This window comes from Dreissena polymorpha, chromosome 3, assembly GCF_020536995.1.
Source record: "Dreissena polymorpha isolate Duluth1 chromosome 3, UMN_Dpol_1.0, whole genome shotgun sequence".
NCBI lineage: Eukaryota > Metazoa > Mollusca > Bivalvia > Myida > Dreissenidae > Dreissena > Dreissena polymorpha.
In genome coordinates, this window is record NC_068357.1 from 11,088,101 (window position 1) to 11,110,213 (window position 22,113).

At 37.3% G+C, this 22,113-nt stretch overlaps 1 protein-coding gene across 1 annotated transcript in view; it reads left to right on the forward strand.

Moving 5' to 3' along the window:
* The window catches only part of LOC127871177 (claspin-like), a 74,680-nt gene that overhangs the window by 14,728 nt on the left and 37,839 nt on the right, over positions 1-22,113 (forward strand). The window contains exons 10-20 of the mRNA XM_052413914.1: positions 1,807-1,924; positions 2,212-3,093; positions 9,751-9,863; positions 12,819-13,108; positions 15,257-15,446; positions 15,876-15,944; positions 17,328-17,416; positions 18,793-18,962; positions 19,422-19,540; positions 20,479-20,602; positions 21,653-21,764. Of these exons, the coding sequence (XP_052269874.1) occupies positions 1,807-1,924; positions 2,212-3,093; positions 9,751-9,863; positions 12,819-13,108; positions 15,257-15,446; positions 15,876-15,944; positions 17,328-17,416; positions 18,793-18,962; positions 19,422-19,540; positions 20,479-20,602; positions 21,653-21,764 (2,276 nt within the window). The remainder of the gene's footprint in view (positions 1-1,806; positions 1,925-2,211; positions 3,094-9,750; positions 9,864-12,818; positions 13,109-15,256; positions 15,447-15,875; positions 15,945-17,327; positions 17,417-18,792; positions 18,963-19,421; positions 19,541-20,478; positions 20,603-21,652; positions 21,765-22,113) is intronic.

The following is a 22,113-nucleotide window of genomic DNA, read 5'->3' on the forward strand; positions in this document are numbered from 1 at the left end:
GTGTTTAGGTCCATTTTATTCCTAAGCATCAAAGCTATTGCTTTCATACTTGCAACACTTACTAACTTTCATAAGGGGACTGTGCAGGCAAAGTAATGTAACTCTGACTGGCATTTTGACAGAATTATGTGCCCTTTTTATACTTAGAAAATTGAAAATTTGATTAAGTTTTGTGTTTAGGTCCACTTTATTCCTACAGTATCAAAGCTATTGCTTTCATACTTGCAACACTTATTAACTCTCATAAGGGGACCGTGCAGGCAAAGTTATGTAACTCTGACTGGCATTTGGACGGAATTATGGGCCCTTTATACTTAGAAAATTGAAAATTTGGTTAAGATTTATGTTTTGGTCCACTTTACCCCTAAAGTATCATAGATATTGCTTTCATACTTGGAACACTCAAAAACTATCATAAGGGTACAGTAAAAGGACAAGTTGCATAACTCTGGTTGTCATTGTTACGGAATTATGGCCCTTTTTTGACTTAGTAACTTTTAATATATGGTTAAATTTTGTGTTTCAATCCACTTTACTTCTTAAGTATCAAGGCTATTGCTTTCAAACTTCAAATACTTTCATGCTATCATGAGGTAACTGTACCTGGCAAGTTGAATTTTACCTTGACATTTGAATGACCTTGACTCTCAAGGTCAAATTATTCAATTTTGCTAAAATTGCCATAACTTCTTTATTTATGATTAGATTTGATTGATACTTTGACGAAACTACTCTTACCTGACATACCACAATAGACTCCACCCAAACCGTCTTCCGTGCCCTCCCCCCCCCTCCCTCCCCCCTCCCCCCCCCCCCCTATTTTTTTTTTTTTTTTTTAAGATCATCTCACAAATGACCAACACACCCTCACACTATACCCCCCCCCCACCCCCCCCCCCAGGCCCCCCCCCCCCCCCCCCCAATTTTTTTTTTTTTTTTTTTTTTTTTTTTTTTTTTTTTTTTTTTTAAGATCATCTCACAAATTACCACCACAACCCTCACACTATACCCCACCCCCCCCCCCCCCAATTTTTTTTTTTAAATGGTTATGTTTGAAATACCGTCCAACCATCGCACCCAAAAAATCCCCCCCCCCCTCGCCCTTCCCCCCACCCCCCACCCCCCACCCCCCCGCCCCCGATTTTTTTTTCTTTTTTTTTTTCGCTTTTTTGGAAGATAATGTAATAAATGTCCACAACCCCACACTATACACCCCTCTTCACTCCACCCCTCCCTCCTTTGTGATTGAAAATGAGAGTCCCTTCACCTTTAAAAAGAAAATAGATGAGCGGTCTGCACCCGCAAGGCGGTGCTCTTGTTTCAAACTGTGTTTATCAAAGTTCAGTATAAATTATTAGTATGCCCCTTCAACGGAAAATGAGGGTATAATGCTTTCCATTTGTCAGTGATTTGTTAGATTTTGGTTAACTCATATTTCCAAAAGTTAATATAGAAATGATAAGGCGTATGTTACCTTCAATGTACATAACCAAATACCCTATGTAACATCAGTTTTAAGATAATTTTATTATCATATTAAGGTTTTCAAATGTCTTATGTGGACAATGTTATGAGTTACGATTATGAACAATCATTACAACCATTATCTGTTACTTTAGAGACAATTATGGATATTGTTCTTCCAACTTGCCAAAATAATGGAATTGTCAGTACTTATGATGAAATATTTATAAGGTGGTATATCTATGCATTTACTGTAATCTAAAGAAAGATATAACTGGTGATATTGAAAGTTACCTCTCTTTGCAGAGTTACCTCTCTTTGCAAAGTTACCTCTCTTTGCAGAGTCTCGTGTGAACATCCCATATCATCAGCCTGCCCCTAAATCCCTCAATGACTTCCTTGCAAGGGCCAGTAAGAAACAGCAGGAGTACAAGGCCCTCAAAGGGGCCAGGGAACAGAGGTGGGCTTTTTTTTCCCCATTCCAAAAAAATGATGTAGTGCTTTTCACAGGGATAATAATTATGTTTATATTTTTTATTACAAAAACTGTAATTTATATGTTAACTTTGTGTATGTTTTTTAACATTTTTCTAAGCTGGATTGAGACCTATTTATTTTTACATTTTTTTTAGTATCTTGTTCCAATATATTTTGCTGCTATTTTATAGAAAATATTGATGGGGAATATTGTGCAATTCAACATTGTGTTTTAGATTTATCAAGTAATTTGTATGCTTACACTTAAAGGAAGGTGAAAGTTGTTGAAGAGGTTCTTCAGAAAGCTAGAATTCAGGCAGCAGCAAAATCTCAGGACGAGGCAGACAAATACAGTGACTCTGACGAGGACTGGAAACCAGAGGATCAGGACAAGAAGGCTCTCAAAGAACGAATTGATGATAAACTGAATCCAAAACCAAATGACAGTAAAGTCAGTGAGAATGAACCCAGTGATATTTTGAGTCAAACTAAAGAGAATAACAGTTTAAAAGAATCAATGAATATAGATGGTGATGATGATGACAGTTTACCAGATTTAAATGTTGAGTCAAGTAAATGTTTGGAAGATGTGGAAAAGGAAAGTGAAGGTGTAGATGCTAGTGAAGAATTGAAGAACATAAGGACTGATTTAGAGTCATGTCCAGATGGTACAAAACATGAAAATACACAAGGTTCAGAGGAAAAATCTAAGGAAGAAACTAAAGTGGATGATGATATGATGTTTGAGTGGGAAATGGGTGAAAAGTCTGAGAAAGTAAGGTACGTAGAGCAAGACAAGGATTTACCAGTAAATGATGGCATTGATAAAGAATTTGACAAATCTGAGGAAAACAAGGAAAATGTGGATCCCAAATTTAGTCTAAATGATAGCCTCAGTGAAAAGGCAGTGACAAATCAGTCGATGGTAGAAAAAATTAGTCCGAAAAACTGTGCAAGACGGCAAAAAATAGCTGCATTGGCAGGCATAGATTTAGACAGCATTCAGCCAAATCTTGGTGGAACAGCAGAAAGTTTTATAAGCTTTGGGGAGGAAGAAGAGGTGCCAATGCACCCAGGAGTAAAGAACTTGATGGACAGACTGAGCGTGCACAAGAAGAAGATTAAGAGGAAGAAACATGATATGAATATCAGGTAATGATTTGTTTGACTGCAAGCTGTATTACTCACTCAAATGTTCGCCTCTGCATAATGCTATGCAGTGCTCCAGCTAGCAATAAATAGAGGGGCGCTGCGCTCCTCTAAAATTTGCCCTCTTAAAAAGCCCCCCTCTATTTTTCTGTCAAATGCCCTTTGAATCTCTAAATTCCTGCTTTCAGGCCGTATAAATCGCCAGAAACATCGACATGAATACACAGATAACACCCTTACAATGGCTGCCTGTGGTGTATTAAGTCAACACATTGTGAACAAACAAGCCCCAAGGCCATGATTTGTTATCAGATCACTAATTAGCCTTTTGTTGCAGACATTAGTAACATACTGTGAAAGATTATCTCTGAGGTTACGCTTGGTTAGGCACAATCACACTCGAATGAAATCAAACTCAGCACTATTGATTTTTTAAACTTCTGAATTCTTTGGCTATATCTTTTTTTTGTTTGCAAAAATAGTGATTTTTAATTCAAAATACCTATTAACATTTGAAAATTAATCATCTTTTTTTAATGCGCATATGCGGTTAATTTTTAGTCCGAAATTACGGCATGGAAAACATATTTGTGTTTTGATTTTATTTCTGAACTTTAAAACACTGTCTGTCCTCAATCATGATGAATTTTAACATGAATAGGGGCAGACAGTTGTTATTTCAACAAATAAAGATCTTGTTTGGAAGGAGGATTTATCACTCTGCAAGTAAAATGTAATGTCGATATTGTCATATATTTTCGCGATCTAACAAAACTGTCAACTTTGTTGACATTAGTTGAAATAACGTGTTGTGAAATAAATCCTATTATTAACAATAACAATATTTTATTTTAATCTCCAGACTGGATGCTACTTCATGGTCATTGTTGATCATTGTTTAGACTTTAAATTTGTCAATATATATTTTTATTTTAATTAATATTATTATGGTGGACAAACATTGGCTCAAAGTTATTTAAAGCAACGAATTTAAGTGGGACAGTCACAACGTTTTTTTGACCCAGTGAAACTCCTGAATTTATTTCATGTTTTCTTCATTTCATTTTCTTCTAAAAGACCACTGATGCTGAAACTGGAACCTGAAAGATTAACATGCAGTTCAATGATGATAGGTGATAAAAAAAAACATCAAAATTCCCCCCCACACACACATGCACACACCGGAAAGAAATATGATATCTACATATCTCTAATGCGTGAAGTCGGATGCTAGCCCAAGTCGGTTAGGAAATTGGCTACTAAGTTGTTTTCCTTAGCGCCAATGTAGATAGTACCGGTATTATATTTATTGTAATTTCATTACACAAAATAAGGAACAGCATACAATTGGTGAAGTCATCCAATGCACTAATGTTTATAATTAATAAGTATATAGTCTAACCAAATGCCCTATTTTCCAAAATTACGCATGAAATGTGCCCTTTTTGGGGAAGCTCCCCTCTATTTTGAAAAGCTGGCTGGAGCACTGCTATGGTTAAAGTAAACATGCAACATTGCCATATCACTATGTCTATTACAGGTATTAAATTTAAACTTCACTCATTAGTTTGAGGTCATGGTGTGGGGTCTGAGGTTCTAGAACTCTGACCTGCTTTTTAGTAGAATTATACCACTGTTTGTACTTAGAAAACTGGTTGAGGTACACCTGCAATCCCTTCATATCACTGTTTCTATTATATATATTAAAAAAACTACAAATGTGTATGGGGTGATTGTGTGAGGTTACTGATTAATCCCATTTGTTTACATTGACATGTAGTGGCAGCGATTGTTTTTGTCCAATTGGGAAAAGTACCCGTACCAGTCCAATTGGGAAAAATTGAGTCGTGAAAACCTGAAAATTGGGAAAAATCGAGTCGTGAAAACCTCAAATTGGGAAATTGGTGTATTTGATTTTAAGCTGCCAAATACTTTAAAATTGATAACTAAGTGTGTTCAAGCTGTCAATTTTATATTTACCTAGGTTCAAACCATAGAGCTGCAATGGGAAACTAACAAAATGTTGCATTTTGCAAAAAAAAAAAAAATAACCTTTTTTTTACCTTAAATTGGGAATTTTTTGGACAGCAATTGGGAAATTTGTAGTTTTTTCATATTTGGGAAAGTGCCCTGTACGGGTACTTAATAAACAAGGAAAAAAAATCGCTGAGTGGGTGTGGGAGTGGGGGCGCATGGTAAATCAAGTCAAATGAGGTTTATATCCATTTTATTAACCAGGTTTTCCGAAGGAAAAAACTGGTTATTAGATTGGCGAATTCGGGCGGGCTGGCTGGCTGGCGGGCTGGCGGAACAAGCTTGTCCGGGCCATAACTATGTCGTTCATTGTCAGATTTTAAAATCATTTGGCACATTTGTTCACCATCATTGGACGGTGTGTCGCGCGAAATAATTACGTCGATATCTCCAAGGTCAAGGTCACACTTTGAGTTCAAAGGTAAAAAATAGCCATAAATGAGCTTGTCTGGGCTATAACTATGTCATTCATTATGATATTTTAAAATCATTTGGCACATTTGTTCACCATCATGGGACGGTGTGTTGCACAAAAGAATCACGTCAATATCTCCAATGTCAAGGTCGCCACGACTAAAAATAGATTTATTTTGAAACAAACTTACAAAGGGTGTTAATTTTGTTTGTTCATTTAAAAAGTTCAGTTTGAGTTGTCTCCCTTTATCAGATTTTTTTTCACAATGAAAACCTGGTTTTGTGACAATTTTGTCCCTTGTTGTAGATGTAAACCAATATAGTCCATGACAGGAAAAGACCTGAACACAATATTGACATTTTTTTACAAACAGAACAAAACAAGTGATACTACGAAATATGAATGAAATGAATATCACAATTATTAACTAATTCACACTCATTTCATAACCCAATAATACGCAATGTTCAATAAATGAAAACAGTTTACCAACTCAACAGGTACTGTGAGATACTGTGTTGAAATTTAATGTTTAGTAGGTTACATGCTAATCATTGGAGGGATATTATTTACGTCTTCTTGGGTCAAGGCTACTGTCACTTAAAAAAGAAAGTTTTGGTACTGAACGGCTCAATTACTTCAATTTGGGTTCAGGTATGTGTGTTTTACCTGGGTCTTAATATTTAGTGTGTAACATCGTCTAGTGGTCCTCTACTAAGTGTTTTCAAATTGTGCCTCTGTGGTAAAAACTGGCAACGCTCTAGGGATCATATGATTTATTTAGACTTCTATGGTAAATAACTATAACAAGAGTGCCAAACTGTCACAAGATACGCCCGTTTTAAGACTTTGGACAACTTGATAACTTTACCATGACCCATATTTGAACTTGACCTACATATCATCTAGACACAACTTCTGACCAAAGTTGGTGAAGATCTGATGAAAACTACTTCAATTAGAGAGCAGACACCATGCTAAATGCTTGAAATGCACTACGGGACCTCGTGACCTAGTTTTTAACCTGGCAAGACCCATATTTGAACTTGACCTACATGTAGATATTGTCTAGACACAACTTCTGACCAAAGTTGGTGAAGATCGGATGAAAACTACTTCAATTAGAGAGCACTTGCTAAATGCTTGAAATGGTTTAAGTGACCCTGTGACCTAGTTTTTGACCTGGAATGACCCATATTCCAACTTGACCTAAATACTGTCTAGATACAACTTCTGACCAAGTTTGGTGAAGATTGGATGAAAACTACTTCAATTAGAGAGTGGACACCATGCTAAATGCTTGAAATGCACTAAGTGACCCTGTGACCTAGTTTTTGACCCAGCATGACCCATATTCGAACTTGACCTAGATATTGTCTAGATACAACTTCTGACCAAGTTTGGTGAAGATCGGATGAATACAATTTGAATTAGAGTCTGGACAAAGTGGCGCCGTTGAAAATGCACTAATTGACCCTATGACCTAGTTTTTGACCCGGCATGACCCATATTCGAACTTGGCCTATATCAACTAGATGCAACTGCTGACCAAGTTTGGTGAAGATCGGATGAATACAATTTGAAATAGAGTCCGGACAAAGTGGCCCCTTTGAAAATGCACTTATTGACCCTATGACCTAGTTTTTGACCCGGCATGACCCATATTCGAACTTGGCCTAGATATCAACTAGATGCAACTGCTGACCAAGTTTGGTGAAGATCGGATGAATACAATTTGAATTAGAGTCCGGACAAAGTGATGCCTTCCGCCCGCCGCCCGCCCGCCGCCAAGGGGTTTCACATAATACGTCCCGTATTTTATACGGGCGTATAAAAATTCTTTGAAATAAAAAGTCCGAAACATATATGGTATTTGGTTTGAAAGATGAGATAGAGGTCCTGTACAAACTTCATATCATTCAAATTTTCTGCCCCGTTCACGAAATGGTGGAAAAAACATTACTGCAAAACCAATATTGTGTCTCTTACACTTATTTTGTGGATCGTCAAGAGTCTACTCGATTACTAAAATTCAAATGTTCAACACATAATTATTTTCAGGTTTTGTAATGTGCAACAAATTGTTATCCACAAATTGCAAGATCCAACCAATATGTCCAAGGTAATTAATCCACAAAATTTCATGTCAGTGAAATTAAATTATTCCATAGAATGCTGATGGGCCATAGTTCACTTTTCTCTCTCTATGCCTTTCTCTGTAAGTCCATCGGTGCCAAAATATGAAATGATCTTAATCATGTCATTCTAAGATCACCCAGTCCTAACTATGTTTCAAACAAACATAAGCAGCAACTATGTTGTGTGGTGTGCGAGAGACATATAATGTTGCCACATGTGAACAGAGCTTGAAGACAAACTTGTATTACATAAAGCAGTTCACTTATACAAAACTTCTAGTATATACTAACAAGTATAATTGATGCGCATATTTGCATTATGTGTCTCTTAAATGCAAGCTCAGGTAAAATCTGTAGTAAATTTTCCGTAAATTATCCCCACGCTTTTCAAAAATATTGTGGTTATCTCCGCCATCCGTCTATCTGTCCATCCGTCCTGGCCACTATTATCTCCTACACTATTAGCACTAGAACCTTGAAACTTACACACATGGTAGCTATGAGCATATGTGCGACGGTGCACTATTTTGAATTTTGATCTGACCCCTGGGTCAAAAGTTATGGGGGTTTGGGTGGGGCCGGGTCAGAGATTTTCACTTATTTTTATGCTCCCGGTATGGTGCATTGGCCATAACTTTTGCAATATTGAAGATAGCAACTTGATATTTGGCATGCATGTGTATCTCATGGAGCTGCACATTTTGAAAATTTGAGTGGTGAAAGGTCATTCTTCAAGGTCAAAGGTAAAAAAAAAATCCAAGGGAAGTAATAAGCTTTAAAGGAAGGCAAGTAAATAACCTGCCAAATGATATAAAAAAAAAATAATAAATCAAAGCGGCGCAGGAGGGGGCATTGTGTTTGTTCATCCTTCAAGGTCAAAGGTAAAAAACAAATCCAAGGGAAGTAATAAGCTTGAACGGGAGGTAAGTAATGAACCTGCCAAATGATTTTTTTTTTTAATAAATCAAAGCGGCGCATGAGGGGGCATTGTGTTTCTGACAAAAACATGTCTTGTTTTATGTTATTTTACACTAACTTCTTCATTTCTACACCGATTCACTTCCAATTGATACTGGACATCTCTTATGACAATACGGTCAATCTCAACTATGCATGGCCCCATTACCAACCCTGGGGTGTCCCCTGGGTCAAACATGCGGTGTGGGGATACGCATCGGCATCTGCCACGCCATTTCTAGTTTTGATTAGTTTAAGCTTCAAAATAAGGGTTAAAAATTAAACCGTATTACGATTTAGCAATTTACTATTACGAAAAACTACAGATTTAACCTTATATTCATCACAAGAATGGTAGCGGCGCACAAACCACTACCATTTCTTTTTTCTAGTGGGAATATTCGACCAACAAAGAAACATGTGACCATAGCCATGCAATTTGTCCATTCTTCAGAATATAGGAATTACGGCCTTAATCCAGGCATGTTCGTAAAATCAACCAGCATATGTATGCAATATACATATGATCTTTTACTCATAAAAAACATGAATTTGAATTTGATGTTGCCACGCCACATTGATGACATGCTAGAACTGACTTCAAACACTATTTATTTCTTTAAATAGTCATACACAAACTTGCAAAGCCTATTTGTTTTCTAAGTGCAGTCAAAACAAAAGTTCTCCACTATAAGATGTCACTCGGACCTGTTGTATGATTGGTTTTCTGCCTGACTTGACGTATGGTTGGTTGTCTGACCTGTCGTATGATTGGTTGTCTGTCCTGTCATATGATTGGTGGTCTGACATGTCATATGATTGGTTGTCTGACCTGTTGTATGATTGGTTGTCTGTCCTGTCATATGATTGGTGGTCTGACATGTCATATGATTGGTTGTCTGACCTATTGTATGATTGGTTGTCTGACCTGTCATATGATTGGTTGTCTGACTTGTCATATGATTGGTTGTCTGACCTGTTGTATGATTGGTTGTCTAACCTATTGTATGATTGGTTGTCTGACGTGTCATATGATTGGTTGTCTGACCTGTAGTATGAGTGGTTGTCTGACATGTATATAATTGGTTGTCTGACCTGCGTTATGATTGGTTGCAGTATCATCTCCAAGGCGACTGTTGGACCAGACCAAGAGGAGCTAAAACTGAACACATTCACGTACCACCAGGAGGACGAGGATTCTAACCCACTCCTTAAACATGAGGCTCCTGGTAAGTGTCTAACTATCAAGGTTTGAATTGGGGTAATACCATTGGGCATGGCAGTAACATAAAATATAAGTTTATGGACAACTTCTGCTGAATTTTTCAAGCAATAGAATTAAAACTTCAAAGATCAGATGTCATCACCATGAAATGTACATGCTCAGAATTAATTTTTAGCGAGGCTGTTTTCGGAGAAAACCCGAGCTATTGTCATAGCCAGCTTGTCGTCTGCCGTAGGCGTCGTGCTAAAACCTTAACATTGGCCATAACTTTTTAAATATTGAAGATAGCACGTTGATATTTGGCATGCATGTGTATCTCATGAAGCTGCACATTTTGAGTGGTAAAATTTCAAGGTGAACATCATCCTTCAAGGTCTAGGGTCAAAAAACAAAGTCAAGGGAAGTAATAAGCTTAAAATGGATAGTTATCTGACCTGCCATCGTATATATTTTTGTTAAAAAAATCAAAGCGGCGCAGTAGGCGGCATTGTGCTTCTGACAAACACATTGTGGTTAAAGGTCAAGGTCATCCTTTACGGTCTACGGTAAAAAATACAAATTTAAGGGAATTAATAAGCTTTAAAAAGGGAGATAATTATTCAATATTGAACATAGCCACTTTATATATTTGGCATGCTTGTGTATCTCATGGAGCTGCACATTTCGAGTGGTCAATCACAGTCAAGGTAGTGGCATTTAATTATTTGCTACTAAAAATAGAGATTTGTTAGAGACAATTATTTTCAAGAGAAGTAATTTATATAATTATAAATCTCATATTATATATTTCCTTACCAAGAATTGAAGTTCTTTTCACAGTTAATCAACCCTGGCTATGATCTCTTTTAAACCACAGGCCTTGGTTGTCCCCCCCCCCCCCCCCCCCCCCCCCCCCCCCCCCCCCCCGTTTGGATTGGACAAAATTCAAGGGAAGTTATAAAGCTTTAAAGGGAGATTATGTCTATTAGGGCTGTCACGATACGCCGTGAGCGTACCGCAGTATATCGTGGAACGTCAACACTGTATCGCGGTACGTACCGCGATATTTTACAGAATATGTATCTGTGAAGAAAACAGCAGAATAACAAGTTTTACAAACTTTATTAAACTCATTAATCAGAAAACACTGGTATCATAGTATGACTAGAAACTGTAAAAGAAACTGTAATAAACTTGATAGAAGTAGTCATTGTTATTGTTCGCGTCTTTTTCTAAAATGTCCGCCATGTTGTTTACAATAGCTGTGACTACGATCTGTGTAAATCGAACGCTTCAAGGGCATGTTCAAAATGCGGAGTCAGCGGGCCCAGTATTGAAAATCCGTAGCGTTCTGACTCTTCCTCAACTTTCAGAATCTTTAGATAACATGATTCGGAAGTGCCATGCTTTGAACGATCGATATACTAAAGAAAGAAAATAAGAAATAAAATAAACATCTTTTGGATAATTATGAACTTATTTGCAAAGGAAATCTGTCCCTAATTCCAAAAAAGTTACGGACCCATACATCGCCGTATTTTAAACGTGAAAGTTAAACATCTACAAGTGGAAGCGCTTGCTTGACCTGGATATTAACGGATTATTTATTTAGCCCTTTTGAACCGCTTCTACATTTTTCAAAACGATATCTATATCAAAATAATTATGTAATGTATTTATATCTGTGCTAATATAATAATATTAAAAAAACCGGTGCGGCAACGCCGTACCGCGGTGCGATTTTTTTCACGACATGCACCGCGATATACCGGTATACCGGTGAATCGTGACAGCCCTAATGTCTATACCTGCCAAATGATAAATAGAAATTATATTTCAAAGTGGCGCAGTAGGGGGCATTGTGTTTCTGATAAACACATCTCTTGTTGGGTCACTAGGTCAAAGGTCAAGGTTACTGTGACCTCTAAAAAAAAATTCTGACAAGCTTTTGCAGCTGAGCGTGGCACCCGTTATGTGGTGCTCTTGTTTATACCAGTGATCCACATATTCTAGAGTTATTATACCCCCACAAACGAAGTTTAGGGGGGTATATATGAGTGAGCTTGTCTGTCTGTCGGTCGGTCCGTGTCCGCTCCCTATTTCAAGTTGTTTTCATCCGATCTTCACCAAACTTGGTCAGATGTTGTATCTAGATGATGTCTAGGTCAAGTTCGAATATGGGTCTTGCCGGGTCAAAAACTAGGTCACGGGGTCACTTAGTGCGTTTTCAACATTGAGCAATTCTGTGTCAATGCGGCATGTGGGGGTATTCTTCACGTCTGTGACAAAGCTCCAGTTTGCGTTTGAACTTAAGTGCGTTTTAAACATTGAGCATGGTGTCCGCTCTTCACCAAACTTGGTCAAAAGTTGTATCTAGATGATGTCTAGGCAAAGTTCAAACATGTGTCATGGCAGGTCAAAAACTAGGTCACGGAGTCACTTAGTGCATTTTAAACATTGAGCATGGTGTCCTCTCTCTAATTCAAGTAGTTTTCATCCTTTCTTCACCAAACTTGGTCAGAAGTTGTATCTAGAGGATGTCTAGGTCAAGTTTGAATATGGGTCATGCCGGGTCAAAAACTAGGTCACAGGGTCACTTAGTGCGTTTTCAACATTGAGCAATTCTGTTCAATGCGGCATGTGGGGGTATTCTTCACGTCTGTGACAAAGCTCCAGTTTGCGTTTGAACTTAAGTGAAAAAAGTGCAGGGGTATTTAGTTATGTTTGCAAAAAACTCTTAAGCAGCTCTTGGTGTCTGCATGTATGCAAAAGTTAACATAGTTAGCATGACAATTAATTAATGCGCCAAAGAAATTAAGAAAAGTAGTTTTAACTTGTGTCAAGTAAATTGCACTCTACTTGTATAAAATCCCAAATATCCCAAGGCTTATCAGGAACGACACTTTAGTTAATGCAAAATGCATAAAGCATCGTTTTCCCATAGCAAGGCTCAATTATTTTAATGCATGGTTAACCACAGGGGCAAAGCTGACGGCGTTGAAAGAGCAGCTGCAGACAAAGATGAAGGCGCGACGGGAGGAAGCACGCCAGAAACGTCAGGAAGTGTACGCCCTTGACAACGAGGAGGCAGGCCTTGAGGAGGAGGAGGCCGAGATGTCGGAGGGCTCCGACACCGACCAGGAGAGTGAGGGGGAGGGTGGAGAACAGGAGGAGGAGGAGGGAGAACAGGAGGAGGAGGAGGAGGGAGAACAGGAGGAGGAGGGTGGAGAACAGGAGGAGGAACTGTATGGAGAGGAGGAGGATGGGGAGGTAGATATTTTATCCGTCAGCTATTTTTTTTATTGAAGGAGACTCTGAATGTCAGATAAACTTGTGCTTTACATGACTACCAACCTTAACACTCCTACTACATGTACATAACAGACCACTTGTTTTGGTCTTTCATTTTGATTGAACAAATCCTAATTTACAAAGTGTGTCTTTGTATGGGTTGTAAGTTAAAGAAATTAAAAGTATGGCTAATGCCTCAGTCACAAATAATCCAGTCTGCCGCCGATGTGTCCGATCTCCAGGCATCTGGAAGACTGGACACGTCGGAGCCGTCCGCCGTCCGATGAGTGACACAGACTAATTGCTCAGTTGCAAATAGAGACCGATCACTTTCCGATCAGCGGACGACTTATTCTTCCGATCATCGGGCTTGTGTCCAGCCGATGATAGCACGGTCACCGGGTCATTTTGTATCATCGGGCGACGCAAAGTATTTTTAAATCTCATTTACAATTTTATCCGACGGGCACAGGAAAAAATCTAGTTGAGATTGAAAGAAGATCGGACGTTCAACGCACGGCTATCTACAAATGCATCAAAATGCATAAAGGGTTCAATATCTTTTTATATTCATCTAAGTGGTAAAAGGTTAAATATGTATTTAAGTGGTAAAGTGTTAAATCTTTCTAAAGACTACTAGCGTGTAACAGGACAAACACTTTTGACAGTGTCTGCTAAAGCTCAAGGGTTTCATTGCAATCAGGCTTAACCCTTTACCACGTCAGGGGTTTTTATCTGATTTTGGGGAATGGGCCTGGCCTTTTTTAAGGGGTAAAAATGGCGCGAAATGCTGGATTTTTGGGAAAAAATCACGCGAAACGCCGGATTTTGGGGGAAATAAGGAAAGTCTTAAATAATCTATTCAACATATTTTGCTGTTTTTAACACAAATTCAAGGCAACAGATAATTTAATTATGCAATATGCTATATTTTCTACACTGGATCAGGTTAATTAATGTATTAAAAGTTATAAAAAAAAATATTTTTTTTTTTTTTTTTTTTTTTTAGGGGAAAAAAATGAAGTCTGGGGGAAAATTCACCTGCTGAGGGGAACAAAAAATCCTCTGGGAAAGTGCCGATTTTCGGCGGGTCCCATAGAAGGAAAAAAAGCCCTGCACGTAGACACATTTGTCGTCTCTTCGAAAGTTAAATTTAATTTAAGACCTTTCTTACTAGATTCAAGTTTTAAAAGCTTCATTTACAACCCTTAGATACTGATGAACAGCAAGCAGCATAAAACCTGAATAGACTGCGAGTTGCTTGCAGGCTGGTCTTGTTTTATGCTGTTTGCTCATAGCCATTTTCGCTTTGCCTCTGAGTGGGAAAAGGTTTAATATTGATTTATGTTTCTTCATTGCATGATGGAAATGAAACAAAAACATATCAGCCAAAATATGATATATATTATTGATGGATTAAGTTGTATTAATTATACCCCCACAAACGAAGTTTAGGGGGGTATATAGGAGTGAGCTTGTCTGTCGGTCTGGCGTCTGTCTGTCTGTCTGTATTAAGTGTCCGTTCTCTAATTTTGTTTTCATCCGATCTTCACCAAACTTGGTCAGATGTTGTATCTAGATGATGTCTAAGTCAAGTTCGAATATGGGCCTTGCCAGGTCATAAAAACTAGGTCACGGGGTCACTTAGTGCGTTTTAAACATTGAGCATGGTGTCCGCTCTCTAATTCAAGTAGTTTTCATCTGAGCTTCACCAAACTTGGTAAGAAGTTGTATCTAGATGATGTCTAGGCCAAGTTCAAACATGGGTCATGCCAGGTCAAAAACTAGGTCAAGGGGTCACTTAGTGCGTTTTAAACATTGAGCATGGTGTCCGCACTCTAATTCAAGTAGTTTTCATCCGATCTTCACCAAACTTGGTCAGAAATTGTATCTAGATGATGCTTAGATCAAGTTTGAATATGGGTCATGCCGGATCAAAAACTAGGTCATGAGGTCACTTAGTGCGTTTTAAACATTGAGCATGGTGTCCGCTGTGTTTTGTGAAGAGAACATACTAAATATTCTGTGTCCATGCGGCATGTGGGGGTATTTGTCACGTCTGTGACAAAGCTCTAGTTTGTGTTTGTTTGGCTATTTTTATTATGCGTTTGTCAAATGTGCTTTCAGAAAAACGAGTTGGCAGACACAGAGGCAGCTGAAGATGATGAGGAGGAGGAGGAAGGAGAGGAGGAAGAAGATGATGATGAAGGAGAGGCAGGCGATGATGAAGATGATGAAGATGAGCTCAACCTGAAACTGGAAGATTCTGATACAGAATCAGGCAAGTTAACCAAACTTCTCCAGAAGAACGTCACTCGTTGGTTGTTTATTAATTGGCAGGTTACAAAAAAAAACAAATTGCAAAACTAGTTTTAAATTTATAGACTTTACAAAAGTAAATACCTCCTTCTCTTTTTCAAGTTAATCGGATTTTGTCAATGCTTTGTTTATTTATCATTTCAGAAATACATTAGCCGTTGACAAGTTTTGGTATTTTTCATTTTCTTACTTGGTCAAGAAATTTGTTTGTGAATGTCCTTCTTGATTCCCGCTTTGTGTGGATGTCACATTTTCAACCATTAACTTTAGGATTTAGAACTTTTACAATTACATTTCAAAAGACACAAATATTCTACTCATCATTCCTTACTTACGATACTCTGTAGTAATTCTTTAGGAGATGAATCATATTTATCATCAATTGAAAAATTGCTGCATGTGTAATGTGTTTATTTATGATTTACAGAAAATGACGAACAAGAAACAGAAGTGAAGAAAACTGTAACAAGTGCAGAGAAAGCCTCCATGTTTAAAGGTATGTGTTCATCAGCTCAAATCTGTTGTATTGAGTTTTAACCCTTTCAGTGCGCGAACCGAATTTTAAAGGCCTTTGCAAACAGTTTGGATCCAGATGAGACGCCACAGAACGTGGCGTCTCATCAGGATCCAAACTGTTTGCTATTGTAATAGTATTCTTTGAAAACAAACGAAGAAAATGCTTATTTTAGAAATTCAGCAGACGACATTTTAGCAGACAATAAATTTCCCAGCATGCAAAGGGTAAATGAAGTTCTGTTGATTGAAGAATGTATAGTAGAAAAAAGGATGATTTAAACCTTAAGCTGCAAATTATATGCAATCAGGTCAAATAAGAAAACATTTTCTTCTTTACTTACACTGCCCTTACTCAGCTCTTGACATCAAGTTTGACCCTTTCAGTGCGGGAACCGAATTTTAAAGGCCTTTGCAAACAGTTTGGATCGAGATGAGACGCCACAGAACGTGGAGTCTCATCTGGATCCAAACTGTTTGCTATTCTGATAGTATTCTTTGAAAAAAAAATGAAGAAAATGCTTATTTTACAAATTCAGCAGACAACATTTTAGCAAACGACAAATTTCCCAGCACGCAAAGGGTTGATAACATTTTAGTATTGGCGATGAATGTTATATGGAGAAAAATAAAAAATAAACATTGTTCTGTATCCAAAACATCAGTCATTAGCGCCTAAGCATAAAAGTGGATATTGTGTCAGCCTAGCGATTGGGAGTCATGGGTTCATTCCCTACTGCGTGAGTGTTCTTAAAATCTCCCCCATAGACACTAAGTACTGGTAATAGTTCCAGGAAACATACTTGAAAGCATTTCAAATAAGCCTTAAGCTTTTGGTATTAATACATTAATTGTATTCTACCAAAGTTTAAAAACATATTGTTACTATTGTTGAGTTTTATGTCCCCCAGCACTATAGTGGGGGACATATTGTTTTTGTCCTGTCTGTTTGTCTGTCTGTTGGTTTGTGCCAACTGTAACATTTTGCAATAACTTTTGCTATATTGAAGATAGCAACTTCATATTTTGCATGCATGTGTATCTCATGCAGCTGCACATTTTGAGTGGTGAAAGGTCAAGGTCAAGGTCATCCTTCAAGGTCAAAGGTAAAAAAAACTAAATCAAAGCGGCGCAGAAGGGGACATAGTGTTTCTGACAAACACATTTCTTGTTTACACATGCTATCAACGTCTTGAGTTGGGCCCCAAACTTTCAAACAAAGAATAAACTAATAAACCCCTTATAATCTTTCTTCAAATTTTACCCAATTTATCACATTGTTTAAAATAATATGGACTCAAGTATGTCATATGCAATTATTTAACCCTAGTGAAAACTTGTGAAGTTAGTTTGATATTTCTTGTAGAACCAAAAGAGCCTGTAATCCCTGAGAAGCCATTTAGCATGTTTGGAAGCAAAGGAAAGGAAAACAGTCTAGAAAATTCACAGTTCCAGGTACTTTGACTCCCTGTTATTGGATTCATAAAAAAGAGTGTTTTTTATTTATTTATTTCTAATTTTAATTTTATTAAACCCCCACAAATGTAGTTTAGGGGGTATATAGGAGTGAGCTTGTCTGTCGGTCTGTCTGTGTGGCGGTCCGTATTAAGTGTCCACTCTCTATTTCAAGTTGTTTTCATCCGATCTTCACCAAACTTGGTCAGATGTTGTATCTAGATGATGTCTAGGTCAAGTTCGAATATGGGTCATGCCGGATAAAAAAACTAGGTCACGGGGTCACTAAGTGCGTTTTAAATATTCAGCATGTTGTCCGCTCTCTTATTCAAGTAGTTTTTATCAGAGCTTCACCACACTTGGTCAGAAGTTGTATCTAGATGACGTGTAAAGTAAAGTTCGAACAAAGGCCATGCAGGGTCAATAACTAGGTCACGGGGTCACAAAGTGCATTTTAAACATTGAGAATGGTGTCCGCTGTTTGATGTGAAGACAACATGCAAAATATTCTGTGTCAATGCGGCATGTGGGGGTTTTACCTTTGACCTTGAAGGATGACCTTGACCTTGACCTTTCACCACTCAAAATGTGCAGCTGCATGAGATACACATGCATGCAAAATATGAAGTTGCTATCTTCAATATAGCAAAAGTTATTGCAAAATGTTACAGTTGGCACAAACCAACAGACAGACAAACAGACAGGACAAAAACAATATGTCCCCCACTATAGTGCTGGGGGACATAAAACTCAACAATAGTAACAATATGACAAAGCTGTAGTTGTCCTAAAAAAGTTTTGATCCATCTGGGACTATGTGGAGAATATTGGTGTACAAGGCATCTTCATATGCAAAGGTCCTGTTTTTTAAGTGTTTTACTTGTTAATTGATCCAACTGTAGATACAATTGTTTGCCGATTTTTCTTCAGCTGAGTGTGGCACGTTTCAAATGTAACCAATGCCATGTTCTCTCTAAAAGGTCAAGGTAGAGTAAATTGCCAAATTTGGCCTTAAAAAACAGCTTGAAAGTTCTGTACATAGCCATATCTTTGGCATATATTTATGGATTTTAAAATGACTTGGCACAAATGTATACTATCATAAGGCAATGTGTTGTGTGTTATACCCTTCCCTCTACCACAGAGGTCAAGGTCACATATAGAGTCAAGTGTTAAACTTGGCCATAAAGCACCTTGAAAACTTTGTTACAGTCATGATTTTGCCATATTTTTATGGATTTTAAAATACCTTGGAATAAATGTAAACCACCATCAGAGGATGTGTTGCGTGGAACACTGGTCTTTCTACCTCAAAGAGTCTATAATTTTTTGCATGACCACAAGTTAAATGATTATTTTTCATATTTCCACTGTAGAGTGGTCAAAGGCTACCAACTGTGTCCCTGCCACTGCCCATAGAGGATTCCCAGGACCTGTGTGGTACCCAGCAGCACCATGATATGCAGGGGGCCGGACATTCCCAGCAGTCCCAAGACTTCAGCATCCTGCTGGAAGACTCACAGTCCAACTTTCTGGATGCAGATGGGTAGGGGAGACTTTTGTTGGTGTAGTTAGTTCATATATGTGTATTTGCAATAAATGAGATCTTTAAAAGATGTAAGTCTAAACTGAGCCCAAAATTGATAGCATCTATCAAAAAAAGTTGAGACTTTTTGCTCTAAATGAATAATAATTATTATTTAACTTTTTTAATGTAGGTCTCAAGAACCACAATTATTTTATTTATATATATAGCTTTTTAAATAGATTTTCGAGGTAAAGAAGCTGACGACTGAAACCTGCTCCTGGGTAGCTTTTGTGATTTATAAAAGTCATATGCATTTATTTATTTATTTTAAAGTGTGTGTGGGGGGAGGGGGGGTGCATTGTTCAAATTAATCATCAAGATTTCAAACCAAAAATATATGTAAGTCTATACTCTTTCTTAACTTTCAGATTTCCTCAAACTCTCCACATTTACTTATCTATTCCTATATACTTGCAGGTATCTAAAAACGAAGTCTACAGACAAGAAGAAGTCCCTAGCCACAAGTTTTGGTGCCTTGCAGGCAACCCAGGGGGGAATGGATGAACTTGTGGGCTTGTGTTCAGGCAGATTTATGGGTAAGTTGTACCTGCTGTGGTGGGAGCACAATAGTATTGTTATGTTTATCCTCTATGCAATCCTCCATGGTGAAGAGGAAATGGGGTTTTCGAGATGCTCTTTATCTATGCAGTTTTCCTTTCTCCTGTGTGCTTTCATGTCCCCTATAACCTTTGAAAGACTTGAATGAAACTAAGCTCCAAAACACTAAACATGTATGAAGAAAAGAAATAAGACTGTAGATGTTTAAATAAACTTTAATTACAACAAGTAAATCATTAATATTGAAATAAAAAAATCCTAATTGTTAAGCTGTTTCTTTTGTGTGCTAAGTTTAATTTTAAAGGGGCCTTTTCACAGATTTTGGCATATTTTGAAGTTTGTCATTAAATGCTTTGTATTGATAAATGTAAACATTGGATCTAAGAAGCTCCAGCAAAAAATCAAGAATGAAATTTAAAAAAAGAAAAAATAGTAAACCTCAGCAGGGCTCGAACCACTGACCCCTGGAGTCCTGGAGTAAAAACCAATAAGACCACATGGCCATCCTGCCAAGTATGTATGAAGGACGTATTTTATACTTTATATAAGCGATCTTCGTAGTTTCACAAAATTGAACGTCAACAACAGAACTCTCCAAATTATTCAATTGTTTCGCGTTGCAACGCTTCTTAATTTTCAGGTTTTTAAATCTTCAAAAGATGCATATAATGGATATATTAGAGCATGGTAAATGTTCAGTTGTACTGTTTCCTCACAAATATCATAACTAAAACGAAAATTTGCGAATCTGAATTATTTTTTTTTCAATTTTGTCACTTTGCCAAAACGTGAAAAGGTCCCTTTAAAGTGTTTTTTATTTATTAGGAGCATAGACCTGCATTTCGCATTGTGTGTTGTTGGAGGTCATGATTGTTTCATGCTCAACTCTTGATAGTGTAATTTCCTCATTTTTCAGACAGCCAAGCTGGAGCCAGGGAAAAGCTGTCTCGCAAGAGCCTGTTTGAGGAGCCAGTTGTCCCCAGCACGCAGGGAAACATGGAGGAACTGATGGGGCTCTGCTCTGGAATGTTCGTGGACGGGTATGGTGGATACACGGCAGTGTTCTGTGCTCTCTAAGTTAGGGGCTTGTGCTGCATAAGTCAGTATAGTGCTGCATTTGCTTATAAAATAGCTGAGCAATACTACAATGAACTTATTGTGGTCAGAATAATAGGGGTAGGGAATATTTTAAATAACTACTATGTTATGTATAGATGATTATTAATTTCCCCTCACAAAAAAAGATTGTTAAAGCTTGCATTTCTTTTAAGTTTTGTGTGTGTGTGCTTTTTTATGTGGTCAACATCATGTACTTTATGTGTTCTGGTAAATTGTCTATGTTAATACAATGAATAAGTATTACTGTATGACCTTCATTTTGAATTTCATTAATTTGTATTAAATTATTCACTTGAAAATTGAATCAACAATAAAACAAAAGCTTTAGAATAAAACTGAAAATAAGTTTGAACTAAAAAGTTAAATTATTCACTTGAAAATTAAATCAACAATAAAACAAAAAGTTTATAATAAACCTGAAAATAAGTTTGAACTAAAAAGTAACTGTACATTTTGGTTTCTTCTTTATTTCATAAAAATCTGGTGTGCAGGCTTTGATGTACTAATATGAGCATCGCTTGTGAAAATTCGGCTTTATGCATGTGCATAAAGTGTCATCACATATAAGCCTGTGCAGTCTGTGTATCAGGGCCCGTATTCACCAAACAATTCTTAGACTTAATTCTAAGAAAAATGAAAATTCTTTAAATACGAATATTCAATAATTTCTTTAATCTTGAGTCAAACTTGGCATTAACAACTTCTATCTACATCATTAACCTTGTAGAACATTTTGTTAATGGCATAATCACCAGTGGTAGTCAGTATATATTCATACGCTGGACGCATTTTTCTTGGTTCTAAGTCTATTCTTTGTTCTTAAGTATAAGAATGGGTTGGTGAATACGGGCCCTGAATGGCACTTTCCACCTTTGGAATTTTTTCAATAAAAAAATGGTCTTGTCAAAACCAAAATCAAGTGTAGGCAGAAAATTTTCCCTAAACAAGACTCGTATGTTTTTACTCCACAGTTCTGCAGGTCGCTCCTCCCATAGAGAAACCCAGTCCAAGAAGAGGAAGGCAGTGGATACAGAGAGTGATGAGGAGTCGGTGGGTGTGTACTCTGACACAGAGGACAGACAGGTTGGTAGACTTCTGAAGTAAAAAACAGGCCTTTTCTGACAATTTAAAAAAAAAAAGAACTATGGGTAACTATGAGAATTTGAAAATCAAAATTGTTGAAATTTGGGACATAAATAATGTAATTATACAATAGTAGATTGAATTTGACTTTATCTCATGGCGTTTATTTTCTAAAAAAAATTAGTGATAAATTTCATTAGAGAAGAACATAGAAGTTGATAAAGTATTTCCTCCCTCTTTTATTAAGATTGGGATTTTTTTCAAAACATTTGGATGAAAATACCTATATATATCATTGCAAACAAACTTTGTATACCTGTGCGAGCTAAGTTTGACAGAGGTTATACAG